Source organism: Plecotus auritus (assembly GCF_963455305.1).
Source record: "Plecotus auritus genome assembly, chromosome: 7".
Lineage (NCBI taxonomy): Eukaryota > Metazoa > Chordata > Mammalia > Chiroptera > Vespertilionidae > Plecotus > Plecotus auritus.
The window spans coordinates 14,394,782-14,414,241 of record NC_137774.1 but is presented as its reverse complement, the minus strand read 5'-3'; the positions used below and the strand labels follow the sequence as shown (position 1 = coordinate 14,414,241).

The window sequence follows — 19,460 nt, the reverse complement described above, 5'->3', positions numbered from 1 at the left end:
CCTCAACTAGTATTTAACCCTCTGACCCTAGTCATTCAATGACTCTTAGATGACTGGACAAATGACAGAACCATGACCTCATCCTTCCTAGTCCTCTAGCAGGGACTCCTTATTTCAGTTTCTTGCATCCAAGCGAGGCTGTGCCACCCTCCACAACATCATCACATCTACCCCATCTGAGTGGCTGAGCAGCTGAGGAAGCACAGACGTTTCAGCCCTGTGGGTTGGACGGGGCTGGAGAGTTCATGTATAGCTTCTATGGAAAGGGACCAGCTAAGAATAGCGCGGAGTGAAGACACTCTTCTCTCCTCCTGCTCTCGGGGAAAAACATTTCCTCACAAGAAACCAGAACAAGTCATGAGTTGCGGGCTCCGACTTACAGCTCAGAGAAGCTATTCTTGGATATCCTGAACCCCTGTGGTCACCCAGGACCCTGAGTTGTGCAACACTCAGCCTATGCTTAAAAATTTCCCACCTCACCCCGGATTCCATTTCCCCATTCACAGGGCTGCCTATAAAAGAGCAGGGGAGATGGCTTCGCAAAGCGGAAGGACGCAGCCAGCAGCGAGTGCCTGCTCCCGTCTCTGCTCTCCTGACAAGCGAGCCCACAGTCCATCTGCTCAGCATCATGAAGGTCTCTGGGGCTGCCCTGGCCGTCCTCCTCTGCACCATGGCCCTCTGCAGCCAGGTCTTCTCTGCACCGGGTGAGTCTGTGCTGTTGCAGTGGGTATCCCTGCTCTCTGGCCACGGTCAGACCACAACCATCTTTTTTTTGTGGTCTTGAGAGCCTCTGAGAGAAAATAGAAAACTTCTTAAAGGGCCATAAAGCATCTTTGTTTTTTTTTCTGTAAGACTTGTATTTTCATGAAAGGGGTGTTAACTAGCCTAGTCCCTATATCTGAGAGCCAGGGTGGGGTAGAGAAACAATAGTCCCATCTTACAGATGGCAAAGTAGAGACCTAAGCAAGTGAGTTCACCAGAGACAGAATCCAAGTCTTGTTACTGCCCGGTGGTGTTATCCTGCAACTAACTCATTCTAGGTACCCCAAGAGCTCTTTCCTTGGATGTCATAGGAGCTGTGTCCAAGGTTTTTCTCTTGCTGGGGTATGGCTTCTTGAATCAGACAAAATTGCCTGAAGGGAAATGAGATTATAGAACAGTCTGCTTGGATGTCTGGATCACAAAAAGAAAGACAGTACCCACGATGAAGATCAAAGAGAAAGAGGGTACAATCAGAAGCAAGGACAGAGACAGGGATTTTTCTAAACAAAAATGCCCAGAGCTTTCTAGTGCCCTTGTCTCCCAGGCCCACGCCTGAGCAAGGCTGTCTTCCTCACCCTCTCAGGGATTAGCTCTCAGATCTTGCCTTTTCACCTGAACTGTGACTCAGGCTCATTCTGTCCCTTCCTCTACAGTTGGTGCTGACACCCCGACCGCCTGCTGCTTCACCTATGCGCCTCGGCAGATTCCACGTAAATTCATCGTCGACTATTTTGAGACCAGCAGCCAGTGTTCCAAGCCTGGTGTCATGTAAGTGCCAGTTTCCCTGCCCATCCCTGGGGCGATAGAGAGGATGTGGAGTAGGGTCCGTGCCCAGGGGCACAGAAGGGCCCTGTCCTCCAGGAGGTCCTATCAACTGTGCAGGACCCAGGTCTCTGAGGCGTGGCCTGACCTGGCCAGGGGCTTGCAGGGTCAGGGCAGGGGCTGGCCCAGCCCAGAGGGAAGGGAGGGGAAGGAGGAGGCTGCAGCAGGATCATCTGAGGGGCTCCCTGAGTCAGTGAGAACCGCTCTCTGGATTGAGATAGGTGGAGGGTCCCTGAGAGAGCGAGGAGGCCCTCAGCTGCCCAGCACAGAGTGGGGTGGAGGGCCACGGCGGGCCCAGGGTGCCCCTGCTGGACTCCCCAATGTGTAACCCTTCCATTTCTCTCCACAGCTTCCAAACCAAAAGAGGCCGGCAGGTCTGTGCGGACCCCAGTGAGGACTGGGTCCAGGAATACATCGCCGACCTGGAGCTGAACGCCTGAGTGGCCTGGCAGCTTCGAGGAACCCAGTGACCTCAGTGGACCAACAGGAGGCAGGGGCCTGAGCCTTGGAAACACCCCGTCACCTCCACAGCTACCTCTCCTGTGGGCTGGTTGTTGCCAACACCCACACGCTGGGACTCTTCCTAACTTAAATTTCAGCTTATTTATACTATTTAATTTTTGTAATTTATTTTGAACGTCATGTTGTGTTTGGGACTATTTGCTCCAAGGTATCTCAGGATGCCGTCTTCACCACCCTCCCCGCCCCCTTCACTTGCCCTGTGATTGGTAACAACTGAGTGACTGTCATCAGGTTGTTCTGGGCGGAGGTGGTGCCAAAGCCACCAGACTGACATATTATGTGTATTAAATGTTTCTGCTCGGTGCTGTGTTCAGCCTGGAGGAATAATAAAGATGCTCTTTTAAAAAAGTAAACTGGCACTGAGTTTGGTTTTGTTTATCTGGCAAATCAGAACCACTAGGTGAAAGGAATAATAGGCAAAGAATAGGAAGATGTGGAAGGGGGCTACCACAGTCACTGCTTGACACTGAAGCCACGTTTCCGGAACATTGAAATTATGAGTATCTTATAAATAAATTCATACTGTACTTGCTCTAGGAGAATTCACACTCGAATGGATACCATTAGGAAGGGTATTAATAGTATGTACTTATGATAAATCAAACTTTCTTAATAATTACTAACATATTTGAGACTTACTCTAGGCTTAGTACTTTCATTGCAGTGTCAATTCAATCTTCACAATGAGATAACATAGCTTACTGACAGAAGAGTAAACTGGGGCTAGGGCTCAGAGAAGTCAAGCAACTTGGCCAAGATCACACAGCAAATGGTACAATTGAGTTCCCAATTGACTTTGCTGTAACTACAAACTATGTTCTTAACCAGTAGCCAAGTTATTTCCCAAATGCAATCCACCTATATTCACATCATAAGCAATGATTGTGTTTTTTTAATCTTTATTGTTCAAGGTAGTACATATGTTCCCTTTTTCCCCCCATTGACCCCCTCCAGCCCACCCCTGCCACCTGCCCCAGGCCTTCTCCACCCTATTGTCTGTGTCCAAGGGTTGTGCATATTTGCATACAAGGTCTTTGGTTGATTACCTCCCACGCATCTACCCTCCCACCTTCCCTCCAAGATCCCACACTCTGTTCCATGAACAATGACTGTTTAAACCACTCATATCAGAATTTTTAGATGGACCTGAAAATGTGTATTTCTACCAAGCTTATCAGGCTTTCCTCATGCATGTTAACAGCTGAGAATCACTGAAATAGTCAAATAGGATTTACCACTCTTCCAAATGTGGTGCATATCTGCATATGGTAACAGGTATAGCGTACCTTATTTTATTTCAATTCATGCTCCACAAAATGAATGGCTAATGTTAAAGGGAAAGCTAGCCAGTCTACATGTGGAGCAGAATTCTGCTTCTATGTTTACTGAGAAAGCTGAGTTATTTAACAGATGGATTGCCCGAGTTATAACTATAAGAAATATACACTGAGCTAGGGTCCTTTTTGCCAAAGAAGGAGAAATCCAAAAGACTTGTGGGAAAACAAACACGTATTAATTTTTATGAGCCATGATTATTTCATTTTGTTTAAAATAATCTAATTTTAATACCCCAAATTAGTTTAGAATTTTAGTGGTCAAACTCTTTAGAGTACAATTAAACACTCCTATTAAGCAAACATTAAAATGCACATACTATCTGACATAGATATCATTGGCCCTGAATCCATCTCTAAGAATCTATTTTGTAGCAATGTTATCAAAGGATAGGAATATATAGGCACAAGGATATTCTTTGCAGCATGCTTCATAAACAGCAAGCAAATGGAAACATCCATCAGTGAAGGGTTAAGGCAGCAGAGGATTGAGATGCCCACCAATGGAATACTTGCAGTCAGTAAGAAGGATCACACACATTTATACCTATGGCAGGTGTCCATAATAGTATGTACAAAAGGTATATATGTTTACGTCTAATATATGCGTACACACTCTACATATATGCTACAAGAGTGTATGTATAAAATGCTATTATTGTATTTTTAAAGCCATATCTACATATATATTTGCAAAGGCAAATATTTGGAAAGATACATTTCCATTAGCTAACCGATTTCTTAGAGGAAATGGGATTAACACATATTTTTAGGAACGGGTATTTTTCCTTTTTATTTTCTGCACTTTTCTTTAGTTTTATTTATTTTTCAGTGAGCATGTATTGCTTACTCCTCTGGTCTCATCTTACCCCACGCTTTGATGGGTGATGTTCTATCCATCGGAACCACTTTCTGGTTGGGAGTCTGCGCGGACACAGAGAAGACAGAGCTTGGCCAGTCCTAACAGTGTGTATGCCATAATGGCTTTTATATAATAGAGACAATGCAACGGAGGAGTCCTTTTGGCCAAGACTTCCACATCATACACATACTCACAGAGGGCCCTCCAGGCACCATTTTACAACCCCCTCCCGTTACGAGGGCCCCGTTCCCCTAACACCATCACCATCCACACAACCTTGGTCTCCAAAGAAACAGTGAAGGTGTCCCCATTTTTTGTTGACTTCCAGCACCGTGGGACGGACAAAACCTGCTCATTTACACTAAACTGTTTCTCAAGGTCCAGCAACCCAAAGCCAAACGAGAAGCGTCACCAGCTCAACATTCCTAAGTACAAGTGTTGTGAACAGAGGAACAGAACAAAGAGCCCTGGGAGGAAAAGGGAGAATGGGGACTGCATCGTTAGGCAGTGTCGAGAGGCTTTCGGAGTCCGAGATGTGACTGAGATCCTTGGTCAGCCTCCTGGTTGACCTCCCTGGGGAATGCCCACCATGGACACACGCATGTGCTGGGGAAGAGCCCTTCTCTGGGGGCTGCCCACCTCCTGTCCACGTGAGGTAGGAGCCCGGGGTTTGCCCGCAGTGTTGAGCAATCAGTGGCCATTTGGGGCTGGTCTTGCGGTTTCTTTGGCAATGCAACACCCTTCTAATAATAGCAGGTTTCTGGGTTTTGTTTCTGTCAATTCTATGGGCTAAACAACCAGAAACAAAGAGCTTGTCCCATTATACATCTTGTATTTTAACTGGGGTTGGGAATGTGTGCTTCCTAGCATAGGCCTCAATACTACAGTCACCCCTACACCCCTACCTCCAAGGCCTCTGGTGAGAGACCTCCGCTTCCATCTTGGCCCCTGCACAGGTGGGGCAATGTGCAGAAGTGATCATCCTCACCCGAGGATATTTTTCCCATTGATTTTAGAGTGAGAGTGGAAGGGGTTGGTGGGGGGGGGAGAGACAGAGAGAGAAACATCAATGTGAGAGAGACACATCATCTGGTTGCCTCCCGCACAGGCCCAACTAGGGCCTGGGATCAAGCCTGCAACTAAGGTATGTGCCCTTGACTGGAATAGAACCTGGGACCCTTCAGCCAATGCGCTAATGTCTGAGCCAAACCGGCTAGGGCCCAGCACAAATATTTATGTACCTTCACAAGAAGGGAAGACAAATATTTCCTTTGAGAGGGCGGGAGGGGGAGTTAGGGCCACAGTTGGACTGTTGTTGTTTCCCCCACCCCCACCCCCACTTTACATATCTCACCTCCCACTCTGCTTGCCCTACCTTTAGCTTGCAGTAGAAATTTCTGCATATGTAGCCCTTCTAGACTCCAGATGACTGGCGACGGTCAACAGGTTGGGAAGGCCTTTCTTGGCAAAGCTGTTTTTCCTTTCCCGATTTCAGATGAGCCCATTTCAATGTAGCCTCCACCTTCCTGGTGGATGCAAGAAGTAGCTATTATATTCCAATATACAGAATCTTACCTATCAAATTCTTTAATGTTGCAGCCTTAGTGTTTGGCACAGGGCCTTAGCACCCACCACATGACAGACCACAGTTCAACCAGCAGCAGCGATATCACGATATCACGTGAGAGCGATTCACCAAGGTGGTGCCCAGACCACAGCATGAGCAGCAAGCGGCGCCTGAGAACTCGTTAGAAATGCAAATTCCCAGCCCTCCTCTGGAAGGGGAGCACAGCAATCTGGGTTTTAACACATCTCCAGGTAATTCCCATGCACAACAAAGTTTAAAACCCACTTCCATTTAACAAGGTGCTCACCAAATTCCCTCCTACTTTTTCTGATCAGCCACTCCCACACTTCAGTCTGGGCTGTTACTTTTTTATTTTATTTTTTTTATTGATTTCAGAGAGGAAGAGAGAAGGAGGGAGAGATAGAAACCTCAATGATGAGAGAGAATCATTGATCGGCTGCCTCCTGCATGCCCCCCACTGGGGATCAAGCCCGCAACCCAGGCATGTGCCCTTGGCCAGTATGGAACCCGGGCCCTTCAGTCTGCAGGCTGATGCTCTATCCACTGAGCCAAACCAGCTAGGGCTGAGCTATTACTTTTAACAGACCCTGTATCTCCACACAGATACAGGACTCTATTTCTCAGGATGCTGAAGTTTCAAGGAGGAAAACAAACCTAACTCAAAGAGGCTTGAATATATGAACCCATTCTGTGGCTCCAAGACTGAAGGGTACAGGCAAGGCCCACAGGCCCTGTTTTCTTCTCTTTGTGACCCACCCCCCTTCCACATGAGAATCCAGGGGCTTCCCGTACCTACCAGGGCTCCATGAGTCCTTGTTCATTTTCTTCAGGGAACAGGGAGGCTGTGCCCCATGGAAAAATATCACTAGGTTCTCTTGGATTTGACTGACTTAAGGTCAGAATCCCAATTCCTAACCCATCACTGCGGCTGTGGGGATGGGTTTCACTGATTTGCTTAAGCGAATCAAGGCACATTTTCCTGGATTGTGGGTTGGATGAATTTCATACAAACTTAAAGTCTGAGGATTATGGGGAAGAGTGGCTTCTCAAAGAACTATGGGTTTGTGGCATCAGGAAGGATGTAGAATAGATGCTGGTCCGGACATACCAATGAGGGCAGGACTGGCACCGCCACAGCACCACCTAACCACTTCATACAAGCAGAAGGCCGGGGACGGGGGAAATGGAAGAACTCTCGAAATAATGAGTCATCATTACTGAGTTCCATCATTATTGAGGAAGAATGGGAAGTCCTTTAACATTGGTGGCCAAAGGGGTAGGTGAGAGAGGACACCTCCCCCTTGCTATTTCTATTCTCCTTCTTTCCTGGGACGAGCATCCACAAAAAAATATTATATGGACTTGACCACATCCCCAGACACTGGGTGGGCCCTGATTAAAAGAAGCTAATTTTGGGGGTGGCAGGGGTGTGGCTTCCGTGGGGTGTGGCATCGCCAGCTCAGCAGCCACGTTGCCTGTGCTCGGCCTGTGGGCTGCCCCCCACCCCCACCGACCTCTGACAAGGTGGTCTTTTCTCCTCCTCCAGCAAGCTTTACTCACTGTGCTCCCTCAACGTGGCCTCCAGGTGGCTGAAGCTGGGAGGCTGTACATGGGCCTGGAGAACAGAGCTGCCGGAGAGAAAGCCCTGTGGAAGGTGCCATGGCGATCATGGAAGTGGCTCACGGCAAAGATCACCCATACATTTCTGAGATCAAACAGGAAATTGAAAGCCACTGAAACAATGCCAAAGTGGCAGTTTTTATTTAAGTGCTCATGCAGAAACCTTCAAGGATTTGAATATTTAAATCATATACATCACGCCTGCACTTCTGTAAAAATCATCGCCATGAAAACACTATGTGCACTTAAACCTTACATATGGCTTACTGGGAATTGGTCTTAATTTTAACCTTAAGATCACAGTCATTTTTTAATGCTTTTCCCCCTAAAAGATGATGGCATGATTTCATGTATGATACTGTGGACAGGTTGAGTTTTGAAAAACGTGATTATTTTTTCCCTTCATGCCTATTATTAAAATGTGAACAAACCTGAATGATGAAAGAGAAAAAAAAAAGGGAATAGTAAAAAAAAAAAAAAAAAAAAAAAAGAAGCAGCTAATTTTTATTAGGAACACACTCATTGACACAGAGAACAGATTAACAGCTGTTAGAGGGGAGGGGTGGAGGGACAGGTAAAAAAGGTGAAGGGATTAAGCAAAAATTAATTCATAGATACAGAAAAAAGTATGGTGGTTACCAGAGGGAAAGGGTGGGTGGGGGACGTAGAAGAGAGTAAGCGGGGGATAAATGGTGATGGAAGGAGATATGACTTTGGGTGGTGACATACAACACAATATATAAATGATGTATTATAGAATTATACACCTGAAACCTATATAATTTTATTAACCAATGTCACCCCAGTAAATTCAATTAAAAATAAATAATTTAAAAATACTGTATCAGCAACACCTAAAAATACGCAAATAAATAAATAAACAAAAATAAAATAAGCCAATTTGCATCTTGGATTTTTTTAAACTTATAACATAAGCCCTTCCCATGTCATTGCATTGTTTGTAAAGGCTCCCTTAACAGTCAACCCAGTCAAGATGCCATCATTTTCTTCACCACTTCCATGTTGTAGATGATTTAAACTGGGTCTAATTTTAAATTGCTATCAATGTGCTGTGGACCAAATATTCTTATGCATAAACCTTTCTCCCATATTTGAAGTTACTTAATTAGGAAATAGAGTCCTAAACAGGGATTATCTTGGTCAAGGCTACGAGTATCTTAAGTTCCTTATGCACATGAGCACCCATATTATCTAACACGTCTTCGTGCCCTGTGTGTATATCGGAGCCCTGGTTGGATATCTCTTGAATGAGCAGGTGTCTGAAAGGCTGCCTGCACTCCTGACTCCTGAAGCCCAGGCTCTGCTAACACAGCTCTGTCCCTGGACGTGGTTTCAGTTGGGTTGTGCTGCTCAGGACTCATGGCATCCTTGCACATGTCACATGTATGCGGTTCGAACAGCTGTGGAATAACAGAGAAGTTTCTGCTCTGCTGAGGGAAACTATGACTAGAGAGCTCTAGTGAGAAGAAACCAGCTAAGTGTCGTCCCAGGGTGACATCAACTTCTCACCTCCTCTTGCTGTGGAAACCACTTCCCCATTAAACAGCCCCAGACAAGTGAGTACTTGGAACTATTATTGCAAATACCCTGAGGCCTGTGGTTACCCAAGACCCCTCTTGCATGTACAAGTCAACAGGCACCACTACACTTAAAAACTTCCTTTCTCAACACCCCCCGTTTCCATCTCCCTGGGGTTCCGGGGACATAGCGTGGACCCCAGAAGGAGGCTGGCATCAGCGAGTTGTGGGCCCGCACTGTCCTCCTCACCATGGCCCTCTGTTCCCAGGCCTCCTCTGACTAGTGTCCCCCTGCTGCCATTTGCTGCTGTCCCCCACTTTCTGGCTCGGGTCAGACCATATCACCAAAGTCCTATAGATAGCGGCACCCAAGTGAAATCAAGAACTTCTTGAAAGGTTTTCAGAATTCCCTGTGCTATCATTCAGCGAGCTTTTCTTTCCCAAGGAGTTTTAGCTTTCTGTTCTAAACACCTGGGAGGCAGGGTGGGGCATGTCTTTCCTGGGGAATGGTTACATTCGTGGGTTTTCAACAAGAGGTACAATTCAGCTTCACCTGCTTCGCAGGGATCAGCTCAGTAATAAACTCACCTCATTGCCACTCTGTAGGCGATTTACACAGTCTCTTGCAGGAAAAACCTCTTCCCAGGCTAGATTAGGTTTCCCAAACAGAACTGGAACAAGAGGCAACTATTCATTTATCAGCGCTCCCTGCAAGGAAAGATGGAAACCAAAGCTAAGGTCAGAGCAAAAATGAGAGAGAGGAGGAGGCAGTCCACGATGGCCACATACTAGTAAAAAGAGCCGGAATTTACCTCCTCCCACAGACACACCGGATCTACAGCTGCATGTGGAACAATTTCCTCAGAAAAAAAACACCCCCACCAAAAACCCCCACAAAACCCTGGAAACTAGCGGAGCAGGTGCTTTGCATCTGCAAACGAGAAAAAAGCCACACGGAGGTGGTTAGGAGAGGCTGAGACACAGTTCCATAATCCATAATCACGAGGGAATCGCAAACCCAGAGCTTCTCCCTGGGGAGAGAAGGGTGGGTGCCCCACATCAGGCACCTGAGAGACAAGCTCCCCAAACATCCGGCTTAGACCACCAACGGGCTGTGTCCGGGCCCAGCGCAGAAGCAGCCTCTGAAAGCGCCCAGGTTTTCCATCAGAGAGATTCACCTGCTGATCTCGGAGCCTTGGCCTTGGCCCTAGGGGACAGGCCTGCAGGGAAACTCCGGGGACAGAGGCACTGGGGAGCCATGGTCACGCTCTCCCTCTGCCTTACTGCAGCTGGCAGGCGCCGTTTTTTCTTTCTTTCTGTGTTTTTTTTCCCTTCCTTTTTTTACTCTAGACATTTTTCTTCTCTCTCTCAGCAGGTGCCATTTTTACCCTCCACTGGCAAGCACCGTCTTTGCACTCTCCCTCTGCCACGCTCCACAGCATCTCCCAGAGGGGCACTTTACCAGGTCTGGTGCGCTGGTCTTTGAAGCTGCCACCCAGGGGTGCCCCCTGATTACCTGGCTCCGGTGGCTGGGGGAGGGTGGGGACTTGAGTTCCTGAGTCTCAGGGAACCATAACCATCAGAGGGATGGCAACAAGGGGCTCCCGCACTGTACAAGCAGCAGACAGAAACACACCGCATCTCTCTGTGAAAGGGGCCTGTTCGCCTGCCCTGGTGCTTTGGCCTGAGGGGCAGGCTTCAGGCTTGGCACACACCTGGGGGCCACAGGTGCTCACAAGGAACATAAGCCAGGGCACACTATCTTTGCCCTCTCCCTCTGCCTCGCTACATTGGCCATTACCCAGGGCACACCTTCAGATCGCCTGGCCTGGTGGCCAGCAGGGCTTACACTTTTGGGCCCATTGGAATGTGTATATTTATATTCTTTAAAAACTGCTGCCTGAGGGTCTGATTTCCAATCAGCCTGAATCTAGGTGCTGACTGAGACACCGCCCCCACCACCTTTTGGCACCCTGACAGGTATTAGCTCCTCCTGAACAACTGGGAGCTATTAAAAATAAATGAGCCCGGCCGGTGTGGCTCAGTGGTTGAGCATCAACCTACGAACCAGGAGGTCACAGCTCAATTTCCGGTAAGGGCACATGCCCGGGTTGTGGACTCGATCCCCAGTTGGGGTGTGCAGGAGGCAGCCAATCAATGATTCTCTCTCATCATTGATGTTTCTATCTCTCTCTCCCTTTCCCTTCCTCTCTGAAATCAATAAAAATATGTATTTTTGAAAGATAAATGAGGGCAGGAGTGGGGTGGAAAGGGTTAGTGGGAGGCAAAAAAAAAGGGGCATCTGTAATGCTTTCAACAATAAAGATAAATTTTTAAAAATAAACGAGGCTGCTTACACAATCACAAAGGTTCAAGAGGCAACCAAGAGCCAGGGCAGATTAAAGGACAAGGTTTATCTCCTACCCAATAGCTTGCGATCCCAAGCTATCCCAAGACTGGGAGAGGTGGCTGTTTTACCTAATACATAGAAACCAACACAGACAAAATGAGAAAGCAAAGGAATGTGTTCCAAAGGAAAGAACAAGATAAAACTTCTGGTAAAAAAAAAAAAAAAAAGAAAAGAAAAAGGAAACAATTGGTGAAAATAAATCCCCAACTTCCTTCCAGCTCTCCTCATCCCTCAATCCTTACTACCTAAAATGCCATCTCCATCTTTCTTCTGACTTCATCACTGGGCAGAAGGCGCTGGCTCACTTGAAAAAAAGCTGCCCCTTCCCCCAACATGGGCACAGGCCCCTGAGCATCTACTGCTTTTTCCCAGTCTCCCCAGCAGATCTCTAGCAAAATGACAGATGGGTATTATGAGACCAGCAGCCAGAGCCAGGTAAGGGCTGGTCCTCTTGCCGATCTCTGGGGAGAGGCAGGACATACAGGATGGAGCCAGCCGGACTTGGAGCAGGGAGCAGCCTGCTAAGGTATGAGCAGGTGAATGGGGGCCATCCTGGCAAACCCAGAGCTTTGAAGGTCTGACCTGATGGCAGGAGACAGGGAGAGGCCATGGAGGTGTTCTGTACCCTGGCCTGGGGCCTGGGAGCCAGGGGGAGCTGCCCTAGACAGAAGAAATGGGGGAGGAAATGATAATAGGGGGAGGCTGCTGAGGAGACCTTCTACGTCGTTGAGGAAAAGGCTAGGTATCTGAGCTTGGAGAAATGGTCCTGAGAAAGTGGGCTGACCCTGTGCTTCCCTAGGTGGAAGGGGGACAATGTGAGACCAGAATTCCCCTGCTGATTCCTCCATCTTTATAATTCTATCCCTCTTCAGAGCTTCCAAACCAAAGGGGCCAGCAGGTCTGTGCCAACCCACTGGGTCCTGGTGTCAAGTACACCATTGACCTTGGAGCTGAATCCCCGATTGACCTAGAATCAACAAGAAACCAGCTACATTTGAGGGCAGATTAGGGAGCAGGGGCCTGAGCCCAAGAAATGTTCCTTCAACTCCCAAAGCTACCTCTCCTATGGGCTGGTTGCCAAGCAACCACATTCTTAATGTAAGTTTTAATTTATTTTAGACTATTTATATTTTGTAATGTATTTCCATGTGTTCTTGCCTGCTTACTGGGAGAGACCTCACAACATCACCCCTCCTCAGGCCCTCTGATCACACAGTGGTTGACACATACTCATTGTGTAGGTGAGTGGTTACATTTAGCTTGTTCTTCTCAGGGAAATTGTTCCAAAACCATCAACCAGCAATTATTTATAGAATGTTAATGGCCACTTCTGTATTCAATTGTGTGAAATAATGGAATTTAAAAAAATAAACCATTCTTAATTGTTTTATTTGATCAAAATATGTTATAGAATCATCAATAGTAATTTTATTGGCTTTGTTTTGTGACAAAGTCAGGATCTCTGGTGGGGAAAAAAATGATGGGGGCAAAGATTAGGAAAATCTGAAAAGGGGAAGTGAGCAGAAAGGAAATAACAATAATACCTGTATATTCCCAAAAGTTAAAAATAAAACATTATTTTTCAAAACAATGATTATTTTACAGACTATTATGTACCTAGTCTTGAAGAGCAAGACACAATTTCTTTTTTTCTTTTAAAATATATTTTTATTGCTATCAGAGAGGAAGAGAGAGGGAGAGCTAGATAGAAACATCAATGATGAGAGTGAATTATTGATCAGCTGCCTCCTGCACACCCCCTACTGGGGATAAAGCCCACCACCCAGGCTTGTGCCCTGACCGGGAATCGAACCGTGATTTCCTAGTTCCTAGGTTTATGGTCAACCACTGAGCCACACCAGCTGGGCAAAGACAGTTTCTTAGCAAATTTTATAATTTACATACTCTTCAATCTAGCTACCTTATTTCTAGGAATGTATTTCAAGAAACTTTACCTAAAGACACAAAGGTATAGGCACATGGATATTCTTTGTAGGCTTGCTTGTAAAAGCAATGAAAGAGAAACAAATTCATCAAAATAGGAACAGTTTTAAACATCATAGTATAGCCACATAATAAATATGAAACCATTGAACAGGATGAAGTACTTATAGATAATATTCATGTGAAACTATGTATATAAAATATGTATAACATATTTCATATATATATCAACAATCATACCAATATCTATATCTTATCTAATAAGAGAAACATGCAAATTGACCATACCTCTGCTATGCCCCCGCCACGCCCCCCGCCAATCAGGAGTGAGTATGCAAATTAACCCACCCAAGATGGCGGATAATTTGCATATCCAGGCGCAGAGCGAAGACTGAAGACAGCATAGAAGGAAGCCAAGCGCTGCAGAAGAGAGCGAAGCTGCGGAGAAGCAAGCGGGACATCGGAAAAGGGAGGAAAGCAGGCGGGGTGGCAGAGGAGGGAAGCAGGTGGGGCGGCAGAGACGGCCGCAGGAAGCCCTATTCTTGCAGGAATCTTCCTGCAACGGGTCTCTAGTTATTATATATTTGTTAGCCTGAGCACTTTAAGAAAAGACATCTTCTTGGAGCACCCAGCCCTGTGCCAGGTGCAAGAATTTACACGTAAAGTGTAAACTGGATTCAGCACCCTTTGCCCACACAGCCAGGGATCTCTGTGGACATCAGCCCTGAGACCATCCCACCAGCTCCTGCTGGCAGAGTCCCTCCAAGCAGCGGTCTATTGGTAGGATGAGCCCATTTTTGAGAGGCAAGGGGGATACTATTAGTAATTATGCTGCCACACCTGATATAAACTAGGTTTTCCCTAGGCAAGGAGGAATACGTGACTCCCCAATCTATGTGCAGTGCCATTGGGAAGAAGGCTCAAGCCCAGCTACCTCCCACGGGGTCACCAATGGGACCTCACTCCCTGTGGTGGGAGTAAAACAAATCAAGTTCACGCCAGATAGATAGGCAGATGGTAGATACAAACAAACAAAAGAGAGTGGCCAGCCTAGTGGGTTTCTCCTTTGTGGAGGGAAGGTCATGACTTCTCCTCCTCTAGAAACCCACTGAGGGGTCTCAAGAGGGTAGTTTGTAAAGCCCAAGTGATTTGCTTCACAGCTGATGTCATAGGATGAAGGACCAACTGAAGGGAGATCAGAGATTCAGAAAGATCATGGTTTATAGTGATACTTAAGGCTCACCGATCAAGCTCTGCCTGAAGCTAATGCTACTTCTTGAAGTTTCCGTTATGTGAGCAAAGAGTTCCCTTTATTGTTTACACCACATTGAGTCAGCTTTTCTGATACTAAAACTCAAACCACCCTAACGGAGCCTGAAAAAATGCACTTGGCTGGGGCAGGAGGTGAGGTCGAAGTCAGTGAGGACACCTCTAGCTAGCACAGCAGCTGGTTACCCCCCATGGCCTGTAATAGATTCTTACCAAGGCCAGCTGCCAGCCACGGTTGCATCAAAAAGGGAAATTCAAGATGTTGGAGACTGGTTACTTCTTGCACAAATCCGTAAAACCTGTTAAGAAAGAGATTAGCTTACTTTGAAGTTGGCTCCTCTGTTAGCAGAGAAGGAAAAAAGTTTGTAAGAGGCCGTTTCTACTCACTGCCTGCAAACCCAGCTGGTTGAGAATCAGTAATCTGGAAAAGCAGAATTTTCCACTCCAAGCTAATGTTGGTATAAGCAGAAATGGGAAGATGGGAGACTAGGAAGGGGTGCATAAACAACCTGATCCTCCCCCCCTTCTTTTAAATATTTATCTTGTGAACAAGATGAACAATCACGTTCTTTGTGAAGGCATAGTTGGGATGCAGGCAGAGGCAGGGAGTGAATTGTGGTGACCTCCATGCTGTGGCACTGTTTCATCAGCAGAGGGCAGTGTGGAGGTAGAAGTCAGTGAAAATGGGGAGGGATGTGGCAGTGAAAGGGATGACTAGAGCTCCCAGAGGTGAGCTTGAGAGGCTTTCTGAAACCCAGTTCTAGGAGTGACCCTGGCTGACAGATTTTTGGATTCTAATTAAACATCCAGTAGAATTGACCAAAAACAGACCAGAAGCTCTGAAAAGCTGAAAGGGAGTTGTATTGCCTCTGAAACTCTAAGGCTGGCCCCAAACAGCCTACGACTGCACCCCAACAGTGGTTCTGTGCATTGACATCACCTCGGGAGTTTTTAAATCACTGATGCCCCGCCCCACCTAACTCTAATTAAAGTGGTAACTCTGGAGTGAGGTCCTGGTATTGGGAATTTTTTAAACTCTACCAGTGATTCTAAAGTGAACTCCATCTCCCACAGGAAATAGACCGACTTTATAAGGGGTATTCACCTCCAACAAAATACAGGATTCCCAATTAAATTTGAATTTCAGATACACAACGAATAATTTTTGTATAAGTATGTCCCAAATATTGCATGGGACATACTTTTACTGAAAAAATTATTCATACTCTATTTTTATTTGCTCACTCTAGCCATTCTAGCCTCCAAGCCTCACCTCAGCTATGACTATTAAGAATATTCTCCCAGCCCTGGCCAGGTGGCTCAGTTGGTTGGAGTGTCATCCAGTACACCAAAATGTTGCTGGTTCGATTCCTGGTCAGGGCACATACCCAGGTTGCAGGGTTCAATCCCTGGTTAGGGCATGTACAGGAGGCAACCAATAGATATTTCTCTCTCTCCCTTCTCTCTCTTTTTACTGAGAGTTGAAAGGGAGGTATTATTGTAGTCACAATACGGAAAAATTTTTTGTATTTTTCTTATTTATACTTGACATAAGACTTTTCCAAATCATTCCAGTATTTTTAAGAGCTGCCTAATTTATTCAATCATCATCCTAGTGCATTAATGTTATCATGCATTATTGCAGCACACACATTTGGACTGGTTCCAATTTTTTATTGTTATAAACTGTACCAAACATTTATATGCATAAAACTTTCTCCACAAATGATGTTATTTCCCTAATATATTTTCCGAGCTATAGACTTTCTGGGTCAAAAAATAAGGACATGTAAGGCTTCTAATCCATATTGACACTCCATACCGAATGCATGTTTATTTCCTTTCCCTACCGTTGAACCCAGTGATGGCATATTGTAGGGCCTTGTGAATGTCAGATGAAGGAAACAGTGATTTTAAAAAAGCTGACCCCATCACTCCTGTCATGCCTGTACCCCAAGCTTCCCCAATTCCACTCTGCCCATCTGGGTCTGGATCAAACATGGCTCAGGCTACTTAAGACTTTGTTGTGGGATCCCTTAACACGACCCGCGTGGTTCAGGGCCCACTCAGGGTCCGGTTTCTGGAGGAGGCCGCACACTAAAATGAAGAGAGAGAGACTAAAAAAGAGTTAATTTGGGAAAATGGGGGGCCAGGCGGGAGTCAACCTCTAGTGGGAAGACTACCGCTATGCTCTGGCCTTGCTATCCCTTTTATTGAGGCTATGGGATACACCCATTACCCTTAAGCAGCTTTGGGAAACACCCATAGCCCTTAAGCAGGTAATAAGCGGATTATCATATCAGTAAGGATTTACATGATTACAAGATGGGGAAGTTGCCTCAGTTACCATTGTCTCAATTAGATAGGGAGTGGTTGGCTCTGACCTTTCAGAGCTTTAAGGTTGACCAGCCTTTTTCTATTAGTGAGACAATGATTGGTTTCCAGCATTTGTGACATCATGACCTATGTCACACCTGAGAAGAACATAAGTCTGTGCTCTGTGGAAGGGAAAGGGGAATGGTACCATTCCTAGATAGATCTGTTAATGGTCGAAGGAACCAGCTAAGCTTGGTACCCTGGTGATAACAACTAATGGCATCCCCCTCACTGGTTAGTCATTTCCTTCGAAGCTCCAACCAATGTGATGTTATGGTCGTTTTCACCCAGAGTGTGGTTTAAGTGTGACTTGTGTGCCCAGGATGCTGTGGCATCATCACAGATGTCACCCTAGATGGTCAGAAGACCTGTAGCAAGTGTCATATCTGCCCTGTGGAAGGAATCACTAACCTGTAGATCTCTCCATGAACTTACAGCTGACACTAACATCACCTGACCTCTCACTGTCCAAAATATTTCCACACAATCTGCCCCAACAAGTGAGCAATTGAGCTATTCTTGTGTACCCGGAACCTCCATGTGACCGAGGTACATCAGCATGTGCACCTCGTGACATGACACCATCCCCAGCCTCCTGTTCCTCACGGTCTAGAGTTGCCTATAAATAGGCAGCACATGGCTTGGGACACGGAATGGATGTAGGCAGCAGCGAGTGTCCAGTCCCACCTTGGCTTTGCCCACACTCCTCCGCCTGGCCAATATCGTTGAAGTTTCAAAGCTGCTTTTGTTAACATCTCCTCACCACGGCCCTCAGTTCACAAGTCTCATCTGTATCACAAGATTCTCTCAACACTCATCCTTGCTTCCTTTTAGAGTTGTGTCCCAACGCTCTGGGATGTCTGAACCATATCACTTAAGTCCTATGGCTTGAGGTTCCCTAAGTAAAAGCAAAGAACTTCACAGGAGGTTTCAAAATATCCTGGGCTGTTTCCCAATGACTTTTATGTATCCTCATCTCTGGACATGAAAGACAGAGGAGGGCAAATGCCAGGTCCCACTGGTTCCTACGATGAGCCAAATGGCAGATTCCCCTCAGATCCTCCCTTTGAGTGATTTTCAGAACCATCTGTGGACCAGATGAAGTTCCCCCAAAGAGATGGAACAAGGGCCAACTGTTCCAATAGCTATATTCCCTGAAGAGGGAGCAAGACAAGGGCAGAGATTCAAAACAAAAATTCAAGGTAAAGAAGAAATGCTTAGCTTCCTTAGTTCCCTTTGTGCCCTACTCTGAGGCCCTGACCAGTGACATCAGCTTTCTGCTGGTCCCCTCAGGGGGTGGAAGAAGTTGAGTTGGCTTTTCTCGGCTGATTTCTACTTCCTCACAGTTAGGGAAGACACCACACTGCCTCGCTTCTTCTCTCCAGACCGGTCATAAATGTGTTGATTGCAGTGACACTAACAGCCAGTGTGCTTACCGTTGTGTAAAGTCAGTACTTCTCCTCCTTCCTGGAGAGAAGCAGGGCTTGTGGAGGAGAGATAACCCATGAGACATGGGGTGTGGAGAAGACAGTCATAGATAGGGGGCTTTATTTCTTTCTGGTTTCTTTTTTCTCTTCCCAGGATTTTTGAAATAAAATTGCATATAAAATTTTGCATCTTGATTGTTAATATTAAAAATCAAGTATTGTCATGTCACTCTATCTGTTTAAGAGGCTGACTAATGGTCCATCAGTGGGTTAACTTTATCATTCCAATACTGTAAAATATGTAGTTTGCTGTCAATTATTTGATCATAAACTGCACCAAACAACATTGTCCCTAATATGCTCCACATTTGTGAGGTCATTTCCATAGGATAGATTATGAGAAATAGAGTTCCCAGTTCAAAGAGTATGGAGATTTTTAAGACTGCTGACCACATCCAGTATTGTATCTAGACATCATTGTATGTATCCACTGAGTGGCCAGATTATTATGATCTCTGAACGCATAATAATCTGGCCACTCAGTGTACTTCTCTTAAGTACCTCATTTATTTGATATCAAAGATACTATAAATCATGCACCTGATCAGTTTTCCCCTTTGTACTGGCTGATAGAAAGCTCAGGGCCAATAGGTGGTTGATCTCCAGCAAAAGTCTAGAATACTTTTGGTACCCATTTGAGATACAAATACACTGAGTGGCCAGATTATTATGCATTCAGAGATCATAATAATCTGGCCACTCAGTGTATGGTGAATGTTTGATAAATAGACAATTACTGGAAGGTTAATTCTTACTTTCACCATTCTTGTACCTCTAGAATCCCAATTCTGTATTTTCCATCTACAGCGTGGCTCCCTTGGCTTATGCTGCCTGAGACTCGGTGGCATTATTATTCATGTCACATTTAAGTGGACAGAACAATTGAGGAAGTGCACCAGAGCACTGCTCTATGGAAGGAGGTGGTG

The 19,460-nt window shown here is 45.9% G+C and overlaps 1 protein-coding gene across 1 annotated transcript; it reads left to right on the top strand.

Moving 5' to 3' along the window:
- The first annotated feature begins 547 nt into the window (after positions 1–547).
- LOC308253329 (C-C motif chemokine 3) lies at positions 548–2,448 on the top strand. Its single transcript, XM_080678709.1, has 3 exons — positions 548–704; positions 1,416–1,530; positions 1,934–2,448. Exons 1-3 carry the CDS (start codon positions 629–631, stop codon positions 2,022–2,024), a joined length of 282 nt encoding a protein of 93 aa, XP_080534835.1. The 5' UTR covers positions 548–628; the 3' UTR covers positions 2,025–2,448.
- Positions 2,449–19,460: the final 17,012 nt, after the last annotated feature.